The sequence below is a fragment of the Cannabis sativa genome, chromosome 6, assembly GCF_029168945.1.
Source record: "Cannabis sativa cultivar Pink pepper isolate KNU-18-1 chromosome 6, ASM2916894v1, whole genome shotgun sequence".
NCBI classification, from domain to species: Eukaryota; Viridiplantae; Streptophyta; class Magnoliopsida; order Rosales; family Cannabaceae; genus Cannabis; species Cannabis sativa.
In genome coordinates this window covers 10,641,146-10,658,108 of record NC_083606.1, presented here as the reverse complement: position 1 = coordinate 10,658,108, position 16,963 = coordinate 10,641,146, and the positions used below count along the sequence as shown (strand labels likewise).

Below are 16,963 nucleotides of genomic sequence, written 5' to 3'. Positions count from 1 at the left end.
TTTCTATTAAGCCATTCCCGTTATTACGCCATTCTCATTCTCGTACCAAACATTATTATTATTATTCACATTCCCACAATCTTTGCTTGCCTGCTTTGCGTGGATCACCTGCTTTTCTCACTCTCTCTTCTCCACTCCACTCTACTCTAGAGAGAGAGAGAGAGAAAAAGGGTTTGTGTTTTCCGACAATGTCCGAAGTTGAAGAAGCCGATCCTCTCTCCGTTGGTACCCACCACTGTCACGCTAGTACGTCGTCTTCTGGGAAAGTGCCTCCGAGCCCTGCTGATGGGGTTGTTGTTGCTGCTTCTGATGATCAGATGGAATCGCGTCCCCAAGCCAAGGATCCTAGAAAGATTGCTAGAAAGTACGATTTCTTTTTTGTTTTCCCTCCTTTTTTTTTTTCTCTTCTCGTAGTTTAGTATGTTTTGCTTTTTGGATTTTTGTTACTTTCTTGTGCTTTGTGATGTTTATTATGTTATCAGTTTAAGTAAAGGAAATGCTTGTTTCTGACTTAGTTTATTTTTTTTAAAAAAATATTGGGTTTTCTGTCATTTCTTTTTTCAGTTTCTGAACAATTATGGGAAATAAAGTACTGAGAAATTTGATTGTTGTTGTATGTAAAACTGCAATCTTTGAGATATGCTTAATCATATATTTTTTTTTGTTATTTTTGTTATTGAAGTTATCAATTAGAGCTTTGCAAGAAAGCAATGGAGGAGAACATAATTGTGTATTTAGGGACTGGTTGCGGGAAGACCCACATAGCTGTGCTGCTTATGTACGAGTTACGAAATCAGATAAAGAAACCCCAGAATGACATTTGTGTTTTTCTTGCACCCACCGTGGCTTTGGTTCAACAGGTTAAATGTTGCTCCCTTTCATATAAAATATCTGACTTTTGCTCTAAGTTGGATTACTTTTGGAGTTATCTATTCTAATAATTTTTTTGCTTGGAACATTCAGTTGTTTCTTAATATTTGTGTTGAGAGATTAGCAAAGGTCACTTCCTTTTTATCCTTACAGTGTTGCTGTTGATAAAATTATATGGGCCATTGATTATTTTAAATGTTTTCTTGGCTGGAGATTTGTATTCATGTGTTGTTGCAAAAGAGATGGCATTGTGTGATGATTTATCTGTCCTAATGTGTTCTTTGTAAGAATGGCAGCAAATGGTCTTAGCTTCTCCCCTGTGCGGGATGTCATTGAAATTGTGGGATAAGATGGGAAGGATCTTCTTATTCACCAAAGGCAAAGAGTAGTGAATGTTTTTCATTGGATTTTGTGATAGTTTGCATTTGAAGTAACTAAATAAAAGACCTGTTTTTAGTTTATATAATTAAAAAGAACTTTTGAGAGTGTTTGGGTAAAAAATAGAAAGACCTTATTTAGTTTTTAAGGCCTTTTTATAGAAGTCTGGATTCCTGGATAATAAGAAAAGACCTTATTAACGTATAAGCACAAGTGAAAGTTTTGCTAAATGTAGTCTACGTAACTTTATCATTGTAAGAGAAAGTTTAAAATCTTTGGGTGAACGAGGATGAATGGATGTCCTTTGTTAGGTGGTTAAACTTTGAGTTTGGTGGATTGCTAGCTCTAAGTAGTTTAAATGCTGTGATCTTCTCTTTCATTTTATTATATTTCGTGCTTAATTTGCTCATTTTTTTTTGTTTTCTTGGTTGTCAACTTCTTTTCCTCTTCCTTTATATACATTGGTAATCAGCAACATTTTATGCTTTTGTGTTAAACTAACAACACTCTTTCTTATAATATAAGAATAGTAAATGATAAGAAAAATGATGAAAAGGGACTATTACGATATTTATTGCTACTTTTTGTGACCTGGTGTAGGCTAATATGCTATTTCGAAACCTACCTCTTTTAGTTTTCACTATTACATGGTTTTAACTTGAACCCACTATAATTTGCAGCAAGCAAAGGTTATAGAAGAGTCTGTTGATTTCAAGGTTGGAATCTGCTGTGGGAGCACTAAGCAAGCATATTGGAAAAAAAATATTAAGCAATATGAGGTACTGATGCAATTGTTATAATTTCTTTTGGGTATGAGACGAAAATTTTTTTGTCCAAGAAGGATTACTTCAGGGTTACATTTTCTTTCAAATTTAAAGTTTGTCCCTCTTCTTAACTGTCATTAATTGTTGTTATCTAGCCTAACATCTATGCAAGAAGAGAGCCTTTTAATTGTTGTTATCTATTTTTGGACATTAAGCTTTTAAATAAACATAAAGAAATGGAACTAGATACCATCCTTAATTTTCTGTGGTCCAGCTGATGCTTTTTTTTTTCTTGAAAAAAAAAATTACCCTGCCTATACCTTGGCTCCGAAGACTAAGATTTTTTTTTTTTCCCACAAGTTTTCTCACATTCTGCCAACTCCTTCTTGCCACTTAAACATTGTTGCTGAATTTTAATACAGGTTCTTGTTATGACTCCTGATATTCTACTGCACTGCTTATCTCACTGTAATATCAAGATGGATTCCATTGCACTGCTGATATTTGATGAGTGTCATCATGCTCAAATCAAAAGCAACCATTCATATGCTGGAATTATGAGAGTAAGGGGCTCTTTTCATGCATATTTAACATTATGCATTATTTGATTTGCTCTCTGGTCCCTTGTATATTTTTTGATATTAGATGATCTGGTACTTTACAGAGTTTCTATAATAAAGAAGCAGAAAAGTGTCCTCGTATATTTGGCATGACGGCATCTCCAGTTATTGGGAAAGGTAGTATGCTTATTTAGATTATCTTACACGGAACTTGCCACTATTTATCATCTCATCTCTTGTACAGTGTGAATACTTGATTTCTAAAGGGTTTAACAGGGGATGTTCGATATATATTTTGTCTCATAGAAGGCATCTGTTTATCATCTCATCTTCTGTTTCTGACACACACACACACAGGCACCTGTTATCCTTAGTAGCAATCACTAGCATAGAAGGCATCTGTTTTTGCTGTTTCCTCTCATCTTTTACTTTTTTTTTTCTTTTTATTGTTTAGAATGTAAGAAACAGGGATTGTATTAGATAGAGATAAAAAAATCAATATCCTTACAACAGTTAGATATCATCTTCTAAAATAGACAAAGATAGGGGCAACTTAGATTACATTTAAATTTCAATCTCTAAGTGGGAAGAACATACTTTATATTCTTTGTTTTAAAGATCCAAACAGCCACCTAAAATTTAATATTCTCCTACAGTTGTAACAAAAAATCAATATCCTTACAACAGTTAGCAAGATATCATCTTCTAAAATAGACAAAGATAGGGGCAACTTAGATTACATTTAAATTTCAATCTCTAAGTGGGAAGAACATGCTTTATATTCTTTGTTTTAAAGATCCAAACAGCCACCTAAAATTTAATATTCTCCTACAGTTGTAACAAGATCAGGTCTTGAGTCCTTTCCATTTTTTATTTGAATTTTCATGCTATATTCTATATGCGAAGCTCTTGAAATTTATTTCTAACTTTGTTTTTGGACTTTTAAGTTTTTTTTTATGGACATTGGTCTTGAGACTCTTGGTGAGAGAACCAATATTCTGTTGGAACCATACTTTGCTTTTGGGGCCTCTTCAGATTGAGGATCCTCGACTTGGGGTCTAACCTGCCTATATTCAAGGCCAACCTGATTGTAACCCATCGTAGTCTATATCTTGAACATCTATTATGCTGGAAACGAGTCAAACAACGGGCCCCCAGATTCGTGAGTTCTTTTCTGGCAAAGCAATGTGTCTTGGGACCATCACATTGTTCATTCTCAAATATGATTGGTCCTTATTTTTGAAGGCATTTGGTGTTCACTGGGTATGGGGTCTCCGTTGCCAAGATATTTTAGTGCACTGAGGAGAGAAAAAGGGGCTGCATTCAAATAGAAGGAAACAGCTTACTGCTGCTATAGATCACATGCAACTTCTTGGGCTCTCTGGTTAAAAAGTAGAATAGAGGAGCCTGTTGTTCAGCTTGTTTTAAAGGCAATAGATTCATTTCCATCATCATTAGTTTCGGAGGATGAGTTGGAGAGGGAATCATTAACCTTAACTTGTATACTGTTTCCATATGGCCAATATACATCCGTCAATATCTGCCTTTTCTCATGCATTATTTGTTTTTCAATAATTAAGTCAACCTGAACGTCTACTTTTATGCTCTTTATAATATGTATCTAGGATCCTTGGTGTTAAATGTTACCATCAAATTGTTTGCTAGATTGTTCTTGGTCTAATTATGTTCAAGTCCAACTATCCTCATTTCATGTTATTTATCTTTTTGTGCATGTGGTTATACTTTCAGATGCTTCCAGTGAAGGAAATTTACCAAAAAGCATCAATAGTCTTGAAGAATTACTAAATGCTAAGGTGGGTTGTTGAGACATTTTACGATTCTTATTTTCCTTTGTAAGAATTAACTTCAAGGGGTTGATGTCCGTGGTTAAGGGTGAAGGTTGAATGTGTGGTCAGGTGCAAAGTCCCAATTTTGATTTTGCCTAGCGTCAAATTCTAGGTTGATACCAGTGTCCTGCGGGACTAGTCTAGGAGTATAGAGAATAAAAAAAATTTAAATTATATTTATTTGGTAGTTTAATTAATGGAAAACTAATTTGGAGTTGGCTTATTTTATGCTGCTTCATTGAAATGTTTCACACACTCACTCAGGCCAGGGGAAACAGAAGTTACAATTCATGATGAGATAGTGGATATGCCTAATCCAAATCTTTTATTTACACAAGATATTACCTAAAATAAAGTATCAAAAAACCAGAAAAATAAATTCCTAAAATTTAGGCATTATAAATTTGAATATCACAGAAACCTTTTTACTTGGACCTCACAAACAAGTCACAGATGTGTTGACAAAAGGATTACGTGGACCAAGATTTGAAGTGCAGGGAATGATGAATATCTTTACCAGCGTGAGGGTGTGTGTTGAAAGATAATAGTATTATGATTCTGATTTTTAGGAATTGTTTTTTTTTTTCAGTAATGAATTAAATTTATTGAAAAAACCATAGTACATCAAGGAAGAACATTTCTAGGAATTGTTCAAATTCTTAAATCTAACATCTCCTTTTCAACCTTATTGTAAAGGTATATTCAGTTAAAGATAACAAAGACCTGGATAGTTTTGTGGCATCTGCAAAAGTTAAAGTATATCATTATGGTCCTACCAATGGGTTATCCAACCCTTACATGGCTTATAATAGTAAACTTGAAAGCGTGAAACGTGAGGTATGTTATTCTCACACTATGCCTATCTTTAGAAAGGAATAGTGTTTGCAAATGTCTTCACATCTTTTTGCATTTTCTTTTGATGTAATACAGTGCATATCAACACTTGGTAGTAAAATTAAAGACAATTTTGAAAGTCTGAAGAGCACAAAGAAACTGCTAAATAGACTACATGATAATATCATATTCTGCTTGAGAAGTCTTGGCGTTTGGGGAGCATTACAGGCAAGCACTTATAATCCACTAACATCTCTTTGTTCTCTTAATATTTTCTTATAAAAGTTAAATTAGGGTATGCTCTTCTTCCTAATATAAATATAGGGAGTGATTAAATAGGGTACACAAAAGATACCTATGATGGGCATGGTCTAATTGAAGAAATTCTAGGATATTTCTCCATTTTTTTTGTGACGGTATTCATTGTAGTCGTAGGAGACCCTCTTCAATTTTTTAGAAAGTTCAAACAATTTACTGTGTCTAAATCAGAGTGTAAACAATTGTTTTCCACGCGTATAAAAAAAAAAAAACAGGCACACATGCAACAAGCTATTTGAACTCTGATTTGGGCACGGTAAATTGTACAAAATTTCTTGAAAATTTGAAGATGGCCTATAGCAACCAAAATGAATACTATCATAAAAAATGTTGGAAAAAAATATATTTTAAGTGCCTCGATTAGATTGTACCCTACCATAGGCGCAATTTTGTGTACCCCATTGCATTCACTCCTTATAAATAGAATATATTATATATGAAGCTTCTTAGGTAGGTGCATCACTTTTGCTCCTATCGTAGGAGATTTTTCTGTTTTCGACACCTAGAGAAATTATATACCGATTTTTTATATTATATTGTAGTTATAATACACTCACTAGTCTTAAGAAATTCCGAATAATTTAAGATGTCAAAAATAAAATTTAAAATTATATGTTGCACTCGTAAACACGTGTGTAGCCGATTGTTAAATTCTATTTTTGGCATCATAAATTATTCATAACTTTTCAAAAATTGGCATCATGCCTATTATAACTATTGTGTACAATGTCATATAAAAGAATATGGGTTATAACTTCCTCAAATATTGAAAACAGAAAATGCCTCTACTGTAAGGGCAAGAGTGTTGCCCCTACGATAGGGACAAAAGTGATGCTCCTACCTAAGAACATTCCCCTCTCTCTCTATGTTATATTTCTAAGCTAAGTTCTTGTTGCTGGGATCTATTTATTTATTAATTTTACTTTTTTAGAGTTCTCTTTTCTGTAGTAGTCTTTATAGCATTCAGCTTACTATGCTCTCTTATGTTTAAATTAACCAAGTATTATTTGATATTAACCATTATGCTCTCTTATAGTTGAGTCTGAACTAGTTATTTTTGCCTGTATGTTCTTTGGTTGCTGGCATGTTTAAACTTAATTTTCTGTTTTCCCTTCTTTCAAGGCAATTCGCATTCTTTTGAAGGGCGATGAATCTGAACGGAATACACTAATAGAGGCAGAAGATAATTATCGTGATCATTCTTCATGCGATTTATATCTTTCCAAGGCTGCAAATGTCCTTGATTCTGACTGTAGGAGAGGTATTAAAATCAGTTTATTTTTTTCTATTAGTATGGTAATTTAACAATATAGTGTGGTTTTATTTTGTATATTTTGTTTTTGTAGTGTGTAATACTTTTGGTGTATTTGCTTTTGAATGACATAGGCTCTAAGTTAGTAACTGGAAAAAGAATTTGATACGAACAACTGGGACCGTATTTTGGTATTCTTACTGATTAGGATATTTGTGATTATTGTAGATGATGTTGGATCTGATCTATCTCGCTTGGAGATATTGAAAGAGCCATTTTTCTCAAGCAAGCTTTTAAAACTTATTGAAATTCTTTCCTCTGTCAGGTTTGTATTTGTTCTGCACAAACATTTCTTTTAATATGAAGTGAGATCACTCTGACAAATCTTACTCCATGAAGAAAGTTATAAATAACCTAGAAAGATTATCAGTATTCTTTCTCTAAATTCGATTTAATCCCACCATTTTCTACTTTGGAAACAAAAATAAAACATGACGGACCAAGGAAACTAGAAGTAAAAGGGAAACAGTATATCTCAGCTATGATACAAAAGCAGTAAGCTATAAAATGTACAATTGCAATTCACTTCTGATCTACCATAATATTTAGATTTTCCAACACTCATCAAAGTGGCAACATAATAATATTTAAGAATGAGATAGTGTTTGGAGTTATTGAGGGTGAACTGTGAAAGATGGTTGAAGATAGTGGGTCATTCAAAATGGGAAGAGAAACATTAAAATTCCTTTTTGAAATCAAGAGCTCTTGTACAGTTCTTTTTTGATGTTTGTAACCATGGTTTTCCTCCGCCAAAAGTGACGGCTCTCAATATATTTGGGAGGAGGTCACTCATGGACATGTGACCTTTTTCCTCTTAAGTAGGAGCTTGGCATGATTTTTGGAACTATTGGTGTTGAGCCCAAAATCAATAAAGGGTTAAATATCTTTTCGTAACTAGATTTCTGTAGTATTTATTAGGTAAATCTGCTAGTTCTAAGCAGAAAAGAGATAATGTTTCCAGCTTGTTTAGGGGAATTTTTTCTGACATAGAATTATGTAGTTGATTTTTCTTAGAAGTCTGCAATGTGTACCAAAAATTTATGCAGGCTGAAGTATTGTCAGAATAGGAACATTTGTGTTTACTGGAGTTCATTTTATTCATGACTTCTCTTCATTATTAATGATATACTGAAATTGATAGTATTCATAAAAAAAATGGATGGATTTACTTTTTCTAGCTGTCTTTCTATTATGGCTTATTAAAAAGAAGGATATATTTAATGTTCTGTGGTTATTTATTTAATATGGTTTTCTCTTAACTTTTCAGGGTACAACCAAATATGAAATGTATAATTTTTGTTAATAGGATTGTCACTGCAAGATCCTTAGCATGCATCCTGCAAAGCCTTGAGTTTTTGGCATATTGGAAAAGTAATTTTCTTGTAGGGGTGAATGCTGGACTGAAGGGTATGTCTCGCAAGACCATGAACATCATTCTAGAGAAGTTTCGGGATGGAGAGGTAGTTCTTTATGCCTTCTTGCTAACGTCAGATTCTTTTATACTAATTTATCTTGAAGAATATCTTCCCCAAGGCCTACTTTCTCTATCATGAAGTCATGATTGATCTTACCTGCTAGATCCCAATTCATTGTGGAAAATTAGAATACATAATAACATATCATTTTTTATCTGCTATACTAATTTTTGATGTAGTTGTTGAAATTTTTTTGCCTTCTTTTTCATGTATATATGTCAATATGGCTGATTTTTTTGGCAGTTGAATCTATTGATTGCAACTAAAGTAGGTGAAGAAGGACTTGATATTCAGACATGCTGCCTGGTGATACGATTTGATCTCCCAGAGACTGTTTCTAGCTTTATACAATCAAGAGGTCGTGCACGAATGGCAGAGTCTGAATATGCATTTTTGGTGGACAGGTGCTTTTTCAAAGCATATGTTCTTGGTACAATGGTTTGTTTCCTTGTTTTTTCTTTTTTAGGAAAAAGTCTTTAAATTAATTTTTGTAATTATTGCTGTTGCAGGGGTGATCAGAAAGAGCTAGATCTGATAGAAAATTTCAAACAAGATGAGCGTCATATGAACTGTGAAATCAGTGTCAGATCATCAAATGAGACGTTTATTGGATTAGAAGAAAGAGTATACAGAGTTGATTCTTCTGGTGCTTCCATAAGTTCCAGTTATAGCATATCATTACTGCACCAATATTGTTCAAAACTTCCACATGATGAGTATGCTCTTGTGCTGAATGCATTGTTTTTATTTTGTTAGTTCTGTCATAATTTTGAGTACTTAAAAACTTTTGAAAATTTTATTTGACAATATTTGATCCACCTGTCTGTGCTTACAGGTATTTTGACCCAAAACCAAAGTTCTTTTTTCTAGATGATCTGGAAGGAACAGTCTGTCATATAATTTTACCTTCCAATGCTCCAATACATGCTATTTTCAGCGCACCACAATCCTCAAGAGAAGCTGCTAAGAAGGATGCTTGTCTCAAAGCAGTTGAAGAGTTGCATAAAATGGGTGTAATTAATGACTATCTTCTGCCAATGCAAAAGAATGCTATTTTGGAAGAGTCATTGCTCGACTCTTCTGATTCTGACAGCCCTGAGGGTGAAGCCACACTTAACATTAAAACTGTGTTACCTCTTGCTCTTGTCTGCTGTTTTACCAAATATTTTTTTTTTGTTTGTTGCAGATGACAGTGGACAAGTAGAATTGCATGAGATGCTAGTTCCTGCTGTGCTAAAAGAGTCATGGCATAGCACAGAGACTCCTTTTTGTTTGCACTCATACTATATTGAGTTTACCCCCAATCCTGCTGATAGGATTTATAAAAAATTTGGTTTATTTGTGAAGGCTAGTCTCCCAGTCGAGGCTGAGACAATGGAACTTGAGCTTCAATTGGCTCGTGGGAGGACAGTAATGACAAAGCTCATCCCATCAGGCGTGACAGAATTTTATGAAGATGAGGTTGGGAGTTATGTTTAGATAAAGTTTAATATGAAAAAAATAAAGTTTAATATGCTGAAGTCTTGTTAAGATATTCTACTTCTGTAATTTTACAGATTATTCTGGCAGAGAAATTTCAAGAAATGTTTCTCAAGGTCATTCTTGATCGCGAGGAATTTGTTTCTCAATTTGTTCCATTGGGAACAAATGTCTTTTCTAAATCAGGTTCTCAGACCTTCTACCTGTTGCTCCCAGTAACTTTCCATGACTATGAAAATACACTGAGCATAGATTGGAAGATTATCAGAAAATGTTTATCATCCCCAGTTTTCAGAAGTCCGGGAGATACTCTTGAAAAAAATATTCTTGCGCCGGATGTTAGCTTGCAACTTGCTGATGGTCGCAGAAAAATAAGTGATATTGAGAATAGTTTTGCTTATGCTATTCATACGAAAAGCTTTTACTTTATTTCTCACATTGTGCACGAAAGGAACGGGCACAGCCCATACACAAATCAAGATACTGAAACTTATATGGAGCATTTAGTTGAAAGGTATGTAGTAAGTGTTATTCACTTGAACAATTCTTAATGATTGTACGTTACGTAACTGTCTTCCTCTTAAGCCTATTCTTCATGATCTCAATTGGAATATCAGCTTATTAACATGATTTATGTTGGAAAAACAGGAGTATAGCATTCATAATACTGAGTGGATTATATCGTCATATATAAAAATAGTGCTCTTTTTACTAAGATATTTCTTGGTTAATTGGGGAGTCAGGTTTGGCATCACACTTAAATACCCTGAACAACCTTTTCTGCTTGCTAAACCTCTTTCCTGTCTACACAACTTGCTGTGCAATCGGAAGAACAATGATTCTGGTAACCTTTCTTGCTTGATTTGGTTTTCATATCAGAATAAGATTCTAATGATTTGTGTCAATATATTATATTTTTAAATAACTTGTCAAATGCATTCTTCTATTGAATAGAGTAGATATACACTAGAAAAGATTCTGATGACTGGTTACTATGCAACTGGCTATAATATTTAATTGTGTATTATATTGCCTCGTATTTAGCATCGCTCTGGTTACATTGCTTATACATGTTATACTTGTATTGACTATACTTGATTGCAAACGGCTAAGAACAACGTGTGAATACTAAATAATATTTGTTTATGCAGTGGATATTTCAACTTGTAGACAGCTTAGTTTGGTATTGAAATGATGATGAAATGAAGTAGTGAACTGAACCAAACCTTGTCGGAGGAGTGAAATATTGTAGGGCTAGGTGTGGAGCCTGGCTTCATAAAAAAAATAAAGCAGTTAATTGTCTGACTGAGAAGGCTTCTCAGGATTACAATACAATACAGTAGTTGCTTTAGTTCTTTCCTCGTGTAGTCTTCTTGAAATATATATATTTTTATACAATTTGGTATATGGAAAGGTATGGAAGGTATCTCGCATGGTAGACCGAAAAAATCAAAACTATAGTGTGATAGAAGGTGGCATATAGTGAAGATGAGACACATGCCCTCCTATGTTCGTCTTAAGAAATCTTGACTTCATGGGAATAAGGAAAGCATTTCTTTCGCATGCATATGTAATGTATAAACCCATTGCATTTTAGGGTTAGTTCAGGGTCACTTTAATTTGTTGTGGTTCCATTCCCACTGTCTAAGGTAAACATGATGACTGGCCATTTTATGAGCTTGTAAGACCCGTTAAGTCCTCTAATAAAGGGGGGGTAAAGGGCTATAAGTAGGTGTTTGCTACTGCAAAGAGCTAATTCGTTCATAACACAGTTGACTGATTCTATAGATAAGGCATAGCATCCTTGGCTCAATATTATAGCACATAGGGCTTTCGTGCAACTACAGCACATTGCTATTAGAGTCTAGCTTTGTTAATGCTCGACGTAGTCTTGAATCTTTGCATATCTTAAAAGAGATAGAGAGGTCAAATGTCTAAGATTGACGTCCTCTTAAATTTATTAGGGAGGCAGAGAAAAACCATGGTAACCAAACAAGTAAAACAGTTTTTTTTTCTGTTTCTGAAAATTGAAAGTGAAAGGAGTCATCGAAGTGATACATGAAAATATGTGCACATACACCAAAAGAAGAGAGAGGGAGAGAGAAATTAGGACAGGAAAAAGAAATATAATATCAGAAACGGAAGAGGGACTTCACTATTGTTAGACAACAGTACAGCACGGGCCAGTAACATCTTGAAAACTTTGAAAGGAGCGAATAAGTAGCATGTCATCTAGAAGTTTTTTTTTTTCACTTTTAAGGGATTGAGTTTCTTAATAGGAAACTACGTATAACAGCAAGATGTGCTACAAAATTAAAATTCAACTGAGGAAATAAGATTCATTTATAGAAAGAGGGAAAATAGAAGGGTTTCTTTTTTGGCAATATGAGTTGACCAAAGAAGAATGAGGGAAGCTGATAGCAAACATGAATTGAGTTGTAATTTATCATCTTACAAAAGAAGTGCTTTCATCATAGGGCAAATTTCACAACTTTTTCTTCTCTTTTTTACCTTGAGAGATTATCTTGTCTATGAAAGCTTTTTCTTTACATTTTTCCTTCTTAATTTTAGATTTAATTTTTCAGCTCTCTCTCTCTCTCTCCCTCTCTCCCTCCCTCCCTCCCTCTCAATAATTATTATTAATATTTTATCATTTTGAACAGTGTCAAGCCACCAAGATGAGTTCTTAATGGATTTTCCTCCTGAGGTTTTTCAGTTGAAGATTATAGGCTTTTCTAAAGATATTGGAAGTTCAATTTTTCTGTTACCTTCTTTTATGCATCGCTTGGAAAACCTTTTAGTTGCCATTGAACTGAAGAATCAGTTATCTCTTTCATTCCCTGAGGCATCTGAAGTTACTTCTCGCAGAGTAAGGAGTTACTGGCTGATACTTACAGTAAACGAACATGTTTCATTACACTGCTCACCTTGTATTGTGACATTTAGCTAGACACGAACCTACTAAATGTGGTAAATCTTCATGTTAGGTTCTTGAAGCGCTAACCACAGAGAAATGCCAGGAGTGTTTTTCTCTTGAGAGGCTTGAAGTACTTGGTGATGCTTTTCTCAAATTTGTTGTTGGAAGGAGTGTTTTTATCTTGCATGGTACTCTTGATGAAGGTCAACTTTCAAACAAACGGTCCAACATAGTAAACAATTTGAATTTATGCAAGCTAGCGTGTAAGAGGAACTTACAGGTAAGATTAAGATCTCTCTGGTTATGTTCTTTGTTTCCTAGAATTTATCTAAATTATTTATACATCAAATCATCCATCTCCTTTCCCCACTCCACTCTTGATGTAAAGTCTCTATGTTTCATAACTTTAGTACGACTTAAAGTAGATTGTCTTGTCCGTAATTTTTTGTTTTGTTTTGTTTTTTTTATTTAATTTTTTTAGTAAGTGATGTCAATTTTAAACCCTGGTATGCTACTTTGAAAACACTGAAAAACTAGTTTGATGTTGTCAGCCCTCTCGCAGGCCCGCAGGGGTATTGCATGTAATTTCTTCTTTGTGTCGATAGTAGTAAAGACTTATTCGCATTTTTTTGCATTCTTATTTAAGGTGTACATACGTGATCAAAAATTTGACACCAGTGAGTTTTTCGCATTGGGCCGCCCTTCCCCAACAATATGTACCAAGGAAAAGGAGGAAAGTATCCATTCTCAATATTTGAATAGCAATAGCACAGTCAATAAGACAAATGCTATTGAGGTCAGATGTAGCAAAGGTCACCACTGGTTGCGCAAGAAAACTGTCGCAGATGTTGTTGAAGCTCTTGTTGGAGCATTTCTTGTAGACAGTGGCTTTAAGGCTGCAATTGCATTTCTTAGATGGATTGGCATACAAGTGGACTTTAGAGCCTCACAAGTTACTGATATTTTCCGCGCAAGCGAGAAATACAGCACACTTGCTGCTGAAATCAACTCTAAAGCTCTGGAGAGTTCATTAGGATACCAGTTTCTCCATAGGGGTCTTCTTCTACAGGCTTTTATACATCCTTCGTACAACAAGCTTGGAGGAGGCTGCTACCAGGTATGAACTTGGTACCCTATTATGTTACGAAATAGATGATAATATCATCTCTTATTGATGAGCTTTCCAGACTAACTAGAATTTGTGACATATGACTTTGAGGGTCTTATGGGTGAGCTTTCCAGACTAACTAGAACTTGTGGCATTTAAAGCTGAGGGATTTAAATGATTTCTTTTGACCAGAGGTTGGAGTTTCTTGGAGATGCTGTCTTGGATTATTTAATCACATCCTACCTGTATTCAGTTTATCCAGAACTGAATCCCGGTCAATTGACAGATTTGAGATCAGAGTATGTGAATAATGAAGCCTTTGCAAGTGTTGCAATTGAACGGTGTCTCCACAAGTTTCTTATCTGTGACTCCAGCAGCCTTACCCAAGACATTAAAGTTTATGTGAACTCAAGAAGTAAAAATGGGCTAAAATGCCCTAAGGTATACATTTATATATTCTATTGTTTTCCTTGTCTTCTTAATAAAGTTTCTTTTTTTATTAATTCTCTGAAGGATCAGGCTGCATTTTTAAAGTTTGTGTGTATTGATTTCAGGCTTTAGGTGACGTGGTTGAATCCTGTGTTGGTGCCATTCTACTAGACACGGGTTTCGATTTGAACCGTGTTTGGAGTATAATGTTATCCTTTCTGGATCGAATTATAAGCTTCTCCACTTTGCAGCTTAATCCTTTAAGGGAATTGCTAGAACTTTTCCAATCTTCTTCTGATCATGGGGATAATCTTTATACAGTGACAAAGAAAGATGATCTTTATGTAGTTGAAGCAAAAGTGAAGGTCAAAGATAATGTCTATGCAACTGCTTCTGCAACCAACAAGAGCATGAAGGAAGCAAAGAAAACTGCTGCTGAACAAATAATTGCAGAATTGAAGGTAAATTTTCTTTCTTTACTTAAGCTATGGAATGGGTGTTCCTTTATCTTCCTTCTTTTAATGTGAATCTTTTGTGGTCTTGATTAACTTGTTCAGTCAAAATTTTGGCCTCAGTTTATGATTTTTTTTTTTTTTAAAAAAACAAATAAATTCTTTTATGAGGCCTCTGCACCTCTTACATACAAATACAACCATCCAATCACTTGAAGCTGGTTCAAGCATGTTATCATGTATATGTATTAGATAATTTGGTTGATTAGATAATGTTAGATAATAAGTATACACCATTAGGATTTATTTATGGTATTATATTTGCACCCCAAGTATTATATATATATATATTTATATTGGCACCATTAGGTTAAGTATACACCATTAGGTTTATACTATCAATTTATGACCACCTAAATGAGCCAATGCCCAAAATAAAAATTAGTTTTTGAAGAAAAATTAAATTAAATTTGTATTTGGAAAAACAAATTGCTGTAGCCAAAATAATAATACACAAAATTCAGAAATAATAATATAATATATAATTACATTAAAATAATTAAAACTGTACCCACCTTGCTGAATTAGAGTTTTTTATCCCAATATTTTCACTTGATAACTTGCAGCATAAGTCATATGAGACTGACTTGATTCCATAGTTTGGTGGTAATTTGATTTTTTTAACTTGCTTTGTGTAAATAATCTAGCTCCTCACAAAGCCAGTGACACTTTGTTGATTGGCCAGTCTTTGTATTTATTTGTTTAAATTCTCATACAGTTGCATGGTACTTCATGTATTAAACAGCCGATCAAGTTTGTTTTTACATTTGTTATAGTTTATTGGGGAATTTTTCTTGATGTGCAGGCTCAAGGCATCATTTCCAAGTCTAGATCCTTGGAGAAAGTCTTACAATCAAGCTCTAAGAAGGAAGCTAAGCTCATTGGATATGATGAAATACCGATCCATGTAACACCATCCACTGATTCTGTTAAAGCTGACAATCTGACTATAGAAGAACCCGTAATCTTCAAGTTTGTTTCCGAAGATCGTTCCAATAATGAACTGAAAACTAACTCAATATGCAAGGGTCCTAACAAAAAACTCCCCCTAACTAATGGCCAGGCTAGTAATACTGATGACTTAGACACTGACTCACAGACTTCAGGTACAGTTAATATATATTTTATGTACTTATTTTGTGCAGGTCTTTTAGTCGTCGAGGTATTTAGTTTTGACCACTCTTAAAAATATTTTTCAGGTGGTTCACAGAGTGAAAAAGCGGCAACAGCAAGATCCCGATTGTATGAGGTTTGCGCTGCTAATTCTTGGAAGCCTCCTTCATTTGAATGTTGCAAAGATGAGGGACCTGGCCACTTAAAATTGTAAGTCTAATGATGTGTGTGTACATTTCTTTGAGCAGAATTTGCTTCTCTTGTATTTGTGGCATTTTTATATGAAATGCTTGAATCATTTTTTTTTTCTGTTCAGATTTACTTACAAGGTTTTAGTAGAGATAGAAGAAGCTTCTGATATGGTTTTGGAATGCTTTAGTGGAGAACATCCCAAGAAGAAAGCAGCAGCTGAACATGCTGCAGAAGGGGCTCTGTGGTTCTTGAAAAAACAGGGGTATTTATGAAGAAAAAAAAACTTTCCAATAATTTAACATAATTTTTTTTTTCTCACTAGATATTGGAGGGCATCCTTCTCAGTGAAAATTATATATGTACTTGAGTAATCACAAAAGTCCTTGATTGAAACTGAGATCAACCTGAAGTTGTTCTATGTACTCTACCCCCGTTGTATATAGTATATTTTTATTACATTTTTCCATTGAAGGTGGTTTTGAAAAATCACATTCTAATTGGAAGTAGATGTAACCAGTGGTAACTACTAGGAAAATTGCTTTTTTTTGGAAAGTTTTGGCCTTATAAAAACTTTCAGAATAACATATAAAGTAGGGGTGGGCATCCGATCCAATTTAATAGGAAAATTTATATGGTATACTAACTTTTGTTGTTTGTTTACAAAAATACTGCCAGGCGGTATTTTTTACTTTTTTACTGTATTTTTTTATAAGTTTCATACTGGAGTATACTGTATTAAATTTTCACTGGTGTTTTTTAGTTGTTCTACTGTTGTTTTGAGTTGTTATGTTTTGTGTTTTACTAGTGTTTTATAAAAACACAGTATTTTGAAACTTTTCCGTGTGATAGTATTTT

The 16,963-nt window shown here is 34.1% G+C and overlaps 1 protein-coding gene across 2 annotated transcripts; it reads left to right on the top strand.

The window, feature by feature from the left end:
- On the top strand, positions 1–16,751 carry LOC115725068 (dicer-like protein 4). Of its 2 annotated transcripts, XM_030654483.2 has the most exons (25): positions 1–364; positions 683–860; positions 1,929–2,027; positions 2,435–2,575; positions 2,677–2,749; positions 4,322–4,386; positions 5,116–5,256; positions 5,350–5,481; positions 6,694–6,832; positions 7,052–7,148; positions 8,151–8,343; positions 8,602–8,762; positions 8,868–9,074; positions 9,194–9,459; positions 9,545–9,819; positions 9,915–10,351; positions 10,581–10,681; positions 12,501–12,706; positions 12,825–13,034; positions 13,401–13,871; positions 14,055–14,303; positions 14,417–14,752; positions 15,609–15,909; positions 16,003–16,126; positions 16,233–16,751. In XM_030654483.2, exons 1-25 carry the CDS (start codon positions 189–191, stop codon positions 16,378–16,380), a joined length of 4,926 nt encoding a protein of 1,641 aa, XP_030510343.1. In that variant the 5' UTR covers positions 1–188; the 3' UTR covers positions 16,381–16,751. The 2 variants fall into 2 exon arrangements, with proteins under 2 accessions (XP_030510343.1, XP_060973023.1); XM_061117040.1 differs by lacking the exons at positions 1–364; positions 683–860; positions 1,929–2,027 and having other exon boundaries at positions 2,441–2,575; positions 2,658–2,749.
- The last annotated feature ends 212 nt before the right edge of the window (positions 16,752–16,963 follow it).